The sequence below is a fragment of the Chaetodon auriga genome, chromosome 5 (genome assembly GCF_051107435.1).
Source record: "Chaetodon auriga isolate fChaAug3 chromosome 5, fChaAug3.hap1, whole genome shotgun sequence".
Classification (NCBI taxonomy): Eukaryota; Metazoa; Chordata; class Actinopteri; order Chaetodontiformes; family Chaetodontidae; genus Chaetodon; species Chaetodon auriga.
Window position 1 is genome coordinate 27,626,797 of NC_135078.1, and position 11,962 is coordinate 27,638,758.

At 45.8% G+C, this 11,962-nt stretch overlaps 1 protein-coding gene across 2 annotated transcripts; it reads left to right on the forward strand.

The window, feature by feature from the left end:
* Positions 1-1,160: 1,160 nt before the first annotated feature.
* angptl2b (angiopoietin-like 2b) lies at positions 1,161-11,709 on the forward strand. Of its 2 annotated transcripts, none has more exons than XM_076731938.1 (5): positions 1,161-1,679; positions 6,121-7,025; positions 9,075-9,268; positions 10,225-10,495; positions 10,581-11,709. In XM_076731938.1, the coding sequence occupies exons 2-5, from the start codon at positions 6,146-6,148 to the stop codon at positions 10,778-10,780; spliced, it is 1,545 nt and encodes a 514-aa protein (XP_076588053.1). In that variant the 5' UTR covers positions 1,161-1,679; positions 6,121-6,145; the 3' UTR covers positions 10,781-11,709. The 2 variants fall into 2 exon arrangements, with proteins under 2 accessions (XP_076588053.1, XP_076588054.1); XM_076731939.1 differs by lacking the exon at positions 1,161-1,679 and adding an exon at positions 3,759-3,851.
* Positions 11,710-11,962: the final 253 nt, after the last annotated feature.

Consider the following 11,962-nt stretch of genomic DNA (forward strand, 5'->3'; position numbering starts at 1 on the left):
TTTTATTAAACACAAAGCCACAATAAAACTCTCAAGTAAATGTTTTGGTGCATGCTGTATGGCACACTGTAGCTTCATATGCTGGCTACTGTTAGGCGCAGCGATGATGTCTCAGTTTTATTTGCTCGAGGCTTAAAACCATGCGGAGGTAAGTGATGAACAGCTGCTCATCTGGTGCTACTACGAGTTCGGTCCAGACGGTTTCATTTTAATAACTGACAAGCAGTTGAAAGCAGATTAAGAAGAGTTTTAATAGCTGCTAGAAATGTGAATATTCCTCTGCAATTAAGCTACTCTGAAGTTTGTATGTCCACTGAGCAGAAAACTATTAAATACCCAATAAGCTTAGCAGAAACAGGAGACCCAGTGGTAACAAGACTGGCCGGCAAAAACCTAAACCTCACTGAAAACAACACAAAACAACAGCCAAGGCAACCAAAGCAACAAAGTGTCCACAGCCGAGTTCCAGCTTGAGAAATTTATTGTTTATACTGAATATTGGCAGGATTGTCCTCGCTGACAGGACATGTTTCATATCCTTCAGTTCACCAGCACACATGGACACAACCATGCGCAACTTGGCTTTTTAAGTAATTACGTAATGATCCCCCCCCCCTCCCCGAAAGATGGAGTTCAAGTGTGCAGATCCTGCTCCTTTCAGACATCTCACCTCCAGGCTATAAAGCAGGGTCAGCAGCCGCTCACCCAGACCTGGTCTGAGTCAAACACCTGGATCCGCTTCCTATCTGACGGCCTCTCGGGGGGGAAGTGTTCATTCATGGCCAATTAGGATGTGATCAGTGTAACATCAGTGCTGTCCACCACCTGAAGAACCACGCAGTCCCAGCCAGAAATAGTGGTGGTGGTGGTGAACCAGTGGCCGGGGGGCAGGGGGCTCGAAATCTGAGTCCTGTGTGCGTGCGTGCGTGTGTGTGTGTGTGTGTGTGTGTGTGTGTGTGTGTGTGGCTGGTGTTGTGCATGCTTGTGGATCTCTTTTGTGCCATGGGGAGGAGGGGTGGAGAAAGAAGGCTGTTGCTTTAAACAAGAATGTGTTCATTTTTAAGGGCGAGGGGGAGGCTCTGAGCTCAATTTGTCTGCCTCCTGAAACACTGCTAGAGGATTTTTCATCATTTAAAAGCACCAAGGAGGGAGAGAGAGACAGACAGAGAGAGAGGGAGGGAGAGAGGTGCAGCTGAGAGAGACAGCCTCTTAGAGCTGTGAGGCAGAAGTGATGGATTCAGCCCACAGAAAAGTGACAGTCGTCTCCTAACGGGCCACAGGCAGTACACAAACCTGCCCTGGACTCCCACCATTTATCAGGAAACCGCCTCCACCATCCAACTACAGTCACAAGTTCCCTCTCGAAAGTGCACCAACTCCTTCAAGTGGATTTTGGAACAATCTAGTCAATGTTTGCTGAAGAGTTTCTGGCAAGTTAAGCTTCTGCCGGGCTAATGACGGTCTTTTAATAACAGGCTTTAAAACAGCGCTACCTCTCCACGGCTGGAATGGACTAAGGTGACAAAGAGTGAGTGAGCAGACGGGCAGCGAGGGGTGACGAGGACGCAGAGGTGCAGCTTTCACACTTGGGATGAGTTTCTTCGAGGTGAACCTTCAATCAGCTCTGCCAGGAGGGCAAGGCAACTGAGAGCGCCTCATCAATCCTCTGCAGTTATCTCGTAAGCATCTTCTAACCTTTGATCTATTTCCATATTTCTCTTATGTACTGGTTTATCTCACAGGCACTCTGCTCAGACAAAAATTCAAACATCATATCAGTTATTGCTTTGATAAATTGCCCACTTTTGCAACCTTTCTTGGCTTGACACAGGCTGTGATATCTCAGTTGTAGCACAGCGGTGAAGCAGTTTGTTCAACTGATTGAAGTCTTTCTCTTTGGCTGTTCACTCTTAAGCTGCTGCCCTTTATGTAATATTTTCTTTTGATCTTAAATTCAGCCGGAGACACGCAGCATCTGTTATCTGACTCACTGTGTGGTGCCTGAGGGTAATTCTACTTTCTGATGACTAACCGGACTGATGACTGACTGGCTCAGTCGAGGGGGGTTAATTCAGCGCAGGGGGATGCTGGAGAGCGGGCTCTTCAGTGATTCTTTGCTACTGAAAAAGTACTTAGCTTGTCATAACATGGGACCCTAAAGGGGTAAAATAAGCACACATGAGGAGAGTGTGCAGAAGATGATGCTTTGTAGGACACAAGTCGCCATAGAGATTTCTTTTCTAATACCTGAAAAGTACCATTCACTTCAAAAAAGAGAAAAAGATGTCAAGCAGTGAGCAGCTTCAGGATGTTCCCCTGGGCTCCAGAGGACAGGGGAGCAGGCGGCTGAATCCCGGCTTTGTTTCTGTTGCCAGGGTGGTGTTTGGATAAGGGGGCTTTGAGGTAGCATGCTGGAACTTATCGAAACAATTCCCGAGACCCCCTGCCGCCCCGTCTGACTCAGATCACAAGTGGGGTACGGAAGAAGGCACCGAGCAGCAAGAAACACAGAAGCGAAGCTAAATCTGAACAAAAACTTGAACCCTCCTGCTCCACAGAGTCAAAACAAATACTGTCCTTTACCATCAAACCGAGCAGGTAGTTGAGGTTAATCATGTTCCTCACTTACAAGGATTACATGCTTGAGGAAAGAATGAGGTCACCCTCAAGGTAATGTAATAGTGCAGATTACCATGAGCAAATTGAATTTGACTCTGATCCAACACATATTGGGTGTCATGCAGGAGACTGCCAGTTCTCAGCGGAGTTGGCGCTAATTTGAACATTCAGCACAAAGCCGTCCCGCAAAGTGCCCGCTTCTTTTCGGCTACTGACAAATTAGGTGCTGTGTAGTTATGTTGTGATCTCCTGTTGTGGATGAGGATGATGTGATTATGAAGCATTCACAACGAAAGTAGGACACTGGGAATGAATTGGGTCAGTAGATACAGCATGTCTTACAGCTGCGGCAAGATAAGGGGAGTAGCGGTCCCACGTCTAGAGGGTCTAGCTCTCCCCGTCTGCCACCGCCATCGACTCTCCGTGTGTGTATGGCAGCTCACTCTAATGAGGTGACGAAGAATGCGAGGAATGCCATGCTCACGCTGAAATGAGAGGGGCTGGGGTGAGAGACATCAGTCTGAACAAGGCTGCCCACCTTCTAATTAATATGTGCTGAGCATGACCAAAAAGGCTGGAGCACAGAGACACACTGACCTATCCGCCGCACCCGCCTATCACACTTGATTTAACATGGAGTAAAATCCAGGAGGAGGAGTCGTGTAAACACAGACTTACCACCTGAAAACAGTAAAACCAAAACATCTTGGTGTGAAGCAGACTTGAAGAAATTTACCCAAGAGCAGTTGCCAATCAAATCACGATGAGAGCGGCTGTTCGCTGCACTTCAGCTCCTGAGCAGAGAAGACGTCTCTGACACTTCTCAGCACCAGTTAATCATTGCAGCTACTCGCCAGTCAATGGCAGCTTGTTAAAGTGAACTGATGTTGGGACAATAATGAGCTGTGGGGGCTGTTAACAGCGAAGAAGGAGGAGGAGGAGGAGGAGGAGGCTTTCTGTTGTTCCCTCTGGCAGACTGGATGGGTTAATAACAGGCTGTCTGTGTCGGGGCAGGTGGGACTCTCTCCGGGTCCCTGGGAGACTGAGCCCAGCAAGCGTTGTTATCTGAAAACACACTTTAATGGCAAAAACACCCGCACGCCCCGCGAACGCTCGCACACATTTCATCACAAGCTGCAAACGTTTTCCTCTTGGCTTTGAAGTGCAGCGAAGCTTTCGAGCGGGAGATTCCGGACTAACGACGTCCAACGTGGGACTCCTCCTCGGCGGGGGTAAATCACTCGGCATTTCTGAGAGACAGAGCTCATGTTCCAGGGGTAGAAACCGCAGGAGCCACGGGCCAAACACAGTCATCAGCACATTACAAGGGACAAGCCCTGGGCTGCTCTATTATCTTAGTATGGGCTTACTCGGAAGCTATTATTAGTGATCACTTCTGGCCTTGATCTATTATACTGTAACAACTTACTGATCTCTACTGGAAGTATTTCTTTGCGCAGTGTGAAGAAAATTCATGACGGTCTCTGCATCAGCCAGCATTGGCTGAGGTGACGTCATTCAGCCGGATTCTGTTAGCAGGATTATGAAAGACCTCATACTGTGCTGACAGAAGACAGCTTCATGGTAAATTTGAAAAGAAACTACACCCTTCCTTTGAGTTCTTTTCACCCAATGCAGTCGCGTCTGACGCCAGGTGAGATATGATATCAAAAAAAAAGACAACAGGTTACGCAACAGACAGCCTGCAAAATCCGCCGTTCAAGTTTTTCTTCCAGGAAAAAGACGTGTTTACACATTCTATTCTAGACAGATAAAGCCAGAAAGGTCGAATGTGCTGAGGGTCATGTTCTTGGAGAGCGCTGCATTTCTCTCCTCCATGTCTCCAACCTAATGTGCTGGCAGCACGCCCGGATTAACGAGACAAAAACATTTCTGCTCTCTTCCCAATGTTGTGCTGATTATTATGCGGTAGATTACCTTTCACACAGAGATAAGCTATAACAAATGTGTAAGGTTGGCAATTCTGATTCGGCTCTTCAAAACCAAGCCAATATAGGCCTCTCCATAATGCTTTCTGATTAGATGGGCCCCTTCTGACTCTGGGGAGGTGTTACACAGGACCTCTCTGTAATCCAATATGCAGCAGCTTTCAATTAAGGTGCCCCGGGAGTTCAAGGCCTTGATATCTTTGCACAGGAGTTACATTCTCCTCAGGACTCAGTGGCATCCCCTAATAACACCATAACATCTACAAAAACTGCCAGCACCCATTTTTCTAATAAACTCTCTCCACTTTGAGCATCTCAGTCTTGTTAACCCTTGATGGGAATGAGCTGTGCCACTAGGTCGACTTATGAAGGAAAGAGAATTTAAGAGAGGCTGTAAGCTCTAATTTTAAAGTGGGATTTTTCTCAGACTTGATGAAGGAGTGAGGCTGAGGCATAAGGATGATGTTATGTAACATATCTAATTACATTCACCAGCATGCTAGATGGTTAAGATAAGCTTTCAGTCTGACAAGCGAAGCAGAAACAGCTATGGACAGGACTGATGCAACACGATCAATATTCAACACAGTTCCTTGAATAGCATCATCTGGTGGCGTCTCATATTTTCCATAAGAAAATGAGTCCAGGCCCGCAGGGGAAGGCCGACAGGAGTGTTTCTGTGTGTCAAGGACGAGCAGTGGCTGTCGCCCAGAGAGAGCCTGATCCAGCACAGCAAACTAAGCTAAACACACCCCGCTAACAGCAATGGAGCTGGCTGAGGAGAGCAAAACATCTTTAAACGAAGGATTTTTCTTGAGGGGATTAGTAGCTTTCAAACTGCATACTTTTGATAGTGGAAGGCTGATTTAAACCACTGGTTGTTCAACATTGTTCTTTTTCAACAGTCTGGTGAGTTTAATAAACCTTTTTAACAGTTTACAACCTGGATGACTGAAAATTAATCTACATTGACACAATTAAGGGTCAAGAGCAGATGTATTCCAATGAATTACACCAAAAATCACGTGGAAAACAACATTGTGTGCTCATGCCAGCGGTGATATGTCCAGTGTACCCATGATGAGAGTCTTGATTTATATATTACACGTGAATAACGTGAATATAATCCACTTGCTGTCATGGAAAGTCTCAGCAGCTACTGGGGCGCTCAACAGGGCAAGTGGGCGATTTCCTTTCAGATCTAATCTTTTTCATTAGTCCATATTTCTGGAGGCTGTAATGACCTCCAGGCCTGCTGAGGTTGGGGTGTGTATGCAGAGGGTGTCTGTGCCTGCCTGCTGCTGGCAGGTAATGGAGGATAGGACCAGTGTATCCTGATGGGTAGTCTTCTTCTGGTCTCAATCAGTGTAGCTGTGAAGGACTCCATTGATGTTCTGTCAAAATGAGCATGGAGCCCAGTCTGGAGGAAAAAAGCTTCTGAATAGGATTGCTCATAGAGTCTCCTGCTTACCGACTGCAAGAGTGAGTCAGTTATGAAAGGTTTTTAATGCAACACGGTCATGCTCTTCATTTTCTTCCCCGTTCTCCTCAGGCTTTGGTGCGTTGGACACAAACTCATGGAGGCCCCTTCAACGGTCCTGCTGGGGCTCCTTCTTGTTTATGGACTCGTCTGTGGGGTCCAGCTGACTCAGGGGAGTCAGTCAGACAGCAGACATGGAAGGGACAGGACCCAAGAATTTGAGAGTAGTGAGGATGGTCTAGAGAGAGAGTTTCTCTATGCTGGACGGAGCAAACGTGCTCCAGCTGACCAGCAGCAGGACAAATGTTCCTACACTTTCATTGTGCCTCAGCAGAAAGTGACTGGCGCCATCTGTGTCAACTCCAAGGAGCCCGAGGCCATGTTGGAGAACCGGGTCAACAAACAGGAGCTGGAGCTGCTAAATGTGGAGCTACAGAAACAGAAGAGGCAGATCGAGACCCTGCAGCAATTGGTAGAGGTGGACGGGGGTATTGTCAATGAGGTCAAGCTTCTGAGGAAGGAGAGCCGCAACATGAACTCCAGAGTCACTCAGCTGTACATGCAGCTGCTCCACGAGATCATCAGGAAAAGAGACAATGCCCTAGAACTGGCTCAGATGGAGAACAAGATCCTGAACCAAACCTCTGAGATGCAACAGCTCACCAGTCGATACAAAGACCTCGAGCACAAGTACCAGCACTTGGCTTCTTTGGCCACAAACCAATCGACTCTCATTGCCCTGCTGGAGGAGCAGTGCCAGAGTCGCCCTCCCCCTCGTCACGTGCCAGTCCCACAGCCAAGGCCTCAGCCACCGCCACCGTCGCCACCTATCAACAAGCCTTACCAGCCGCCGGTCCTTCCGCGAATTAACAACCCAATCAGCAACGAGATCCAGAGCGACCAGAAGTCTCTGCCGCCTGTTCTTCCCACGATGCCCACGGGCACACACAGCCCGTCCACCACCGACAAGCCCTCTGGTGAGTCTCACAACTCACGAACTCTTTAACACAGACACTTTATTTTGAAGTTCTATTTCTGATGCATTCTTACCAAACCCGTCTGTTACCATCACAAACACGGGTCACAAACAAAGGATTGTGTGTCTCAGCTGACTATATTGTGAACCACTTAATAATAATCACAAGACTGCTCCATCTACCCATTCTTCCAGTCATAGCCAATTTAAATGCATCCTACGCGTTCCCAGAGCAAAGGCCTCTGGGTGAGAACAAAAATGCTGTTGTCTACAGCCTTTTGAGATGCATATCATCTAATTGCCATGTTTCTACCCACACAGAAACACAAAGCATATTAGCGGGGTTAATACGTGTGTCTAAACGGAGCCCATGGAGCTCTTGAACACATGTTAGTGGATGATAAAGCTTTAAAATTTACATGAAGGGTGTTTGTGGCATTGGTCTGTTGCCGTTCCATTTCATTAGACGACCTCAGTTTTAATACCGCGGAAAAAAGAAGGAACCATTCCCAACATGACTACTGGGAGCTTTTTCCATTCACACTTTGTGATACTGCTTGCCACTTTCTCCAGGCCTGTATGTGAACGGTAGCCTTTGTATGGAATTTCTGAAAGGAGACAAGTAATTTCCTGCCCACAGCCGTGCAACTAACACCCCAAAATGTTACATAAACCCTTAACACGAACACAGAGCTCCACACAATGCAGGAATGGAGGGAGGAAGAGAGAGACCTGAAAGAGCAACAGAGGGAAACGGGGGATGGAGTCTAAGAAAAAGGGGAGGGGGGTGAAGCACGAACAGAAAGAGATACCGCGAGTCAGTGATGTCATTTGTTCCAGTTGCACCAGGCAAGAATCAGTCATATGTTCCACCAAAGCAGCAGACTTTATCAGGCAGAACAGAGCAGGGCAGGGCAGGGCAGCTCTCTGGCTTGTATCTGCTCAACAGAGACATTCCTGAGAGTAAATGGATGGCAGAAAGCGGGAGAGGCAGATTTCATCCCGAGTGATTTAATAAAAGCGAGAACAACCTTGTTACTGAAAGACAAACTTCTGGTTATTGATATCATGTGAACATTTTTACACTTCTACGTTTCGTTTCTTTCGTTCGTTTCCTCTTTCTTTATATATCTTGCAAACTGTTGATGCAAACCTTCCCTCACCTCTACTTCTTTGCGCGACCTCCTGTTCTCTTCTCATTTGTCTCCATTGTATTTAAACACTTTGTAATCCGGGCCAGTTGGCAAACTACACAAGTGTGAAATCTTGAGAACTTTCACAGCCAATTGAAGCATGAGAGCCAGTTGCCCCATTAGTGTTTTTCCATATCGACTGGGTTTGGAATTTGGGATAAAATCAGAATGGCACGCAGGAAAATTAGGTTTCACTGATTTGCACCATAAAATCCAATAAAACAATACTGACCTTGCACAAAATCTCTCAAACACTTGTATCTTAAATTCTGTTCCTGCAGGAAAGTGCAGGGCCGATGCTGCATAAAAGAAATATGTCTTCATAGAAGCTACTCCTGTTACTCCACACACAACAACTCCTCATACTGGAAAAAGCTTCAGCAGACTTACAGACAAGGATTTACAAGCTGTCCTTAAATCAACTTAGTCCTGGAAATCCTCTCTTCAAAACACGACGTGAGGCCTTAATGTGGATGCTGCCACTGAAAATGATGTGTGTGTATGATGTAAATTGCATACAGACACATATAATACAAACCAAAGTGAAAGTAATATAAATAATAATCTTTCACTGTAGGTTTTTGCTACCGTTTCATCATTCAGTAGTCAGGATTCCCTTTGCCCTCATGCCAGTGTTTCTCTTGGCTGCACGACCGGCAGCCATTTCCCATGTGAGAGGAGCAGCCAAAGTCAATTCTACTGTTAAAATGAGAGCCTCTGCTGAAAAATGGGATTCCCTATATGCAGAGTATAAAAACTCCTCTTGTCACTATGACTTTTCCTGCTTTTCCCTCTCTTAACTTGTCAGACATTGCTGTAACTGACTGGATTTTACTGCAACTGACCTTTCTGTTCAGGTCCATTTAAGGACTGTCTGCAGGCTCTGGAAGACGGCCACACTGCCAGCGGCATGTACCTGGTGAAGCCAGAGAATGCAAACCGGCTTATGCAGGTGTGGTGCGACCAGAGGCACGACCCAGGAGGCTGGACCGTCATCCAGAGGAGGGTGGACGGCTCTGTCAACTTCTTCAGGAACTGGGAGACGTACAAGGTGCGACAACCTCACACCAAATCAAGGACCTCACAGTTTGGAGGGGAGGCTGGCGGCTTATGTAGGCTGTTTTGACATTAACCAGATGTGAGCCAGTAATGAATAGGTAATTGTTAAGCTTTCAAAATGTCTGATGCAGCAGCAGCCTCGGTCACTGCCACAGCCGTATGACTCATTAATTCCAGCAGCATCAGTCGGTCTTTGTGACGACTTCACACTCACATAAAAAATGTAGGAATACTGGACTTCAGTGTCACATTGGCTGCTTGTGTCCCCATTGCGGATGTTCTGGACAAAATATCCTCATTTTCTGGATCATGCATCAGAGGGTGCCTGGCAAACAAGGCAGCATAGAACAGACTTCTGCATCCAGCGGAACTCATTTTCTTTATCGCTTGAAAGGGAAACCCCTCACTCAGCGAGAAGCAGCTCACTGGTAAACATTTGTTCCCTGGCCAAAAATTCACAAGAGTCCTGATTACATCTCAGCTTAGGGCAACAATGGAGTTCTTTCCAAGAAAACCTTTAAACCACATGAGACATGAAACTGCATTGTACACTCATGAGAAGGAGTGTTTGTATGATTCAAAGCATGTGTAGGGAAGATACCGCAAACCAACTTACACTGTGACCAGAACCAGAACAAAGCAGCAAGGCAGCATCCAGCATGTCGAATTTCATACTATATGCACTGTACCCTGCTGTGTCTTCACCAACAAAATAATAGTGGAAATCTGGACACCCGATGCTAGCTATAAACTTGACTCAAAGGGTCCATTTATAATAATGTTCCTTGACGGTAAACATAGAAGAGCTAGAGTCATAATTACCTCCAGAACATGTGCAGCTACCCTGAATCATCCCCCAGACATCCAAACGAACTGCTGAAAGCTTTTCAAAGAGCATTCAGAAAGGATCCTACTGATAGTGTTTTTTTTAATCACTGCACTTCACAGCAAGGCTTTGGCAACATCGATGGCGAGTACTGGCTGGGTCTGGAGAACATCTACTGGCTGACGAACCAGGGAAACTACAAACTGCTGGTCACGCTGGAGGACTGGTCTGGTAGGAAGGTGTTTGCAGAGTACGCCAGCTTCAGATTGGAGCCCGAGGCCGACTTCTACAAGCTACGGGTGGGCCGCTACCATGGCAATGCCGGAGACTCCCTCACCTGGCATAACGGCAAACAGTTCACAACACTGGACAGAGACCATGATGCATATACAGGTAAGAATGATGTCAGAGGGTTTAAACATGACAAACTTTGGCAGCTTTCAAGCAGCATGTGTTCAATGCAGAATTTCTCTTCCAGGCAACTGCGCCCACTACCAGAAGGGAGGCTGGTGGTACAACTCCTGCGCCCATTCAAATCTGAATGGAGTCTGGTACAGAGGAGGACACTACCGCAGCCGCTACCAAGACGGAGTCTACTGGGCCGAGTTCAGAGGAGGAGCGTACTCGCTAAAGAAGGTGGTCATGATGATCCGACCGAACCCAAACACCTTCCACTAAGCATCCGTGAACACATGCTGCGCTGCATCTCTCACTGAAACCCTCACAGCTCAGAAAACTCATGCACCCCTCAGCAGTGCTGTTTCATGGAGGGCCACCAGGCGAAGCGACAAAGACAAACACGATGTTCAAAGTGCAATATCACAGCGTCAGGCTGGTGGACCGCTGCCTCCTGACAACTCGGAAGAACCTGAGCACTTGAGCGTTACTCAATTCTCTGAACCTTTTCCCTCCTCCATACGACTCAGTAAAGACCCACGCTCATTGCTCAGGAGTTGCTTTAAATACACTGTCTTTGACCGGAAAACCTGCTTAGTTGACAGTTATTTGACAACAATTAAGTTAAGCAGCTCTGAGGTATGAACCCTTCAATATATATTTAGTATGTATGTAAAGTCTTTTTTTTTTTTTTTTTTTTGCAGTAACAAGTAAATGAGGTCGACACAGGAAACGTATCCGGTGACATTTAATTTCATTCTAAACACACTTTTCAAATGTGTAATTTATAGGAACATGTATTGATTTGTAATACAGGGTTGATATTCTGGCCAGTTTTGTCCATGACAATAAAATATACCATAGAAATTGTGCCATTTCATTTCCTAACATTAAACCAAAAGTGCTAATACCAATACCCGCCGTTATTAACAGTATGCTTATGCAACATGTAATAGATTTGAGGAGGTACACTCTCAACTTCCTGCTTTTGTTTTTCTTAAAAATACTTGTTTTGAAATCTTGAACTGCTTAAACAGGTGTCCACCAATATGCTTGTATGAATCAAGCACTGTATTTACTGTATAAATTTAGTGGGTTGTTGATGTCAATAGATCCAAAACATTGTGTTTGTACATAAAAGATATTTGTAATATAATGTATTAAAACCTGTAATGTCACTATTAAGTTGCAATAAAATATGTACAGCTTGTCTGTGTTTTTCTTGTTTTGGATGTTCTGGTATAAAGCACACTGGGGCTCGATTAATCTGCCAATTATTTTCACTATCAATCGATTAATTTGGCCTTTTAACATAATTTCCCAACATAATCTTAACATAACTGTGTCTTTTGTTCAACCAACAGTCAAAAACCCAAAGACTCTTCATTTACTGTCATTAATGACAAAGAAAAAGCAGCAAATCCTCATATTTAAGAAGCTGGACACAGCAGCTTTAGACATTTT

Excerpts from the sequence above, each read along its gene's own strand:
- angptl2b (XM_076731938.1), top strand. The coding sequence starts at position 6,146 with ATGGAGGCCCCTTCAACGGTCCTGCTGGGGCTCCTTCTTGTTTATGGA. Across the intron at positions 9,269-10,224 it reads GGAACTGGGAGACGTACAAG|CAAGGCTTTGGCAACATCGA; the intron begins GTGCGACAACCT and ends TGCACTTCACAG. Across the intron at positions 10,496-10,580 it reads AGACCATGATGCATATACAG|GCAACTGCGCCCACTACCAG; the intron begins GTAAGAATGATG and ends TTTCTCTTCCAG.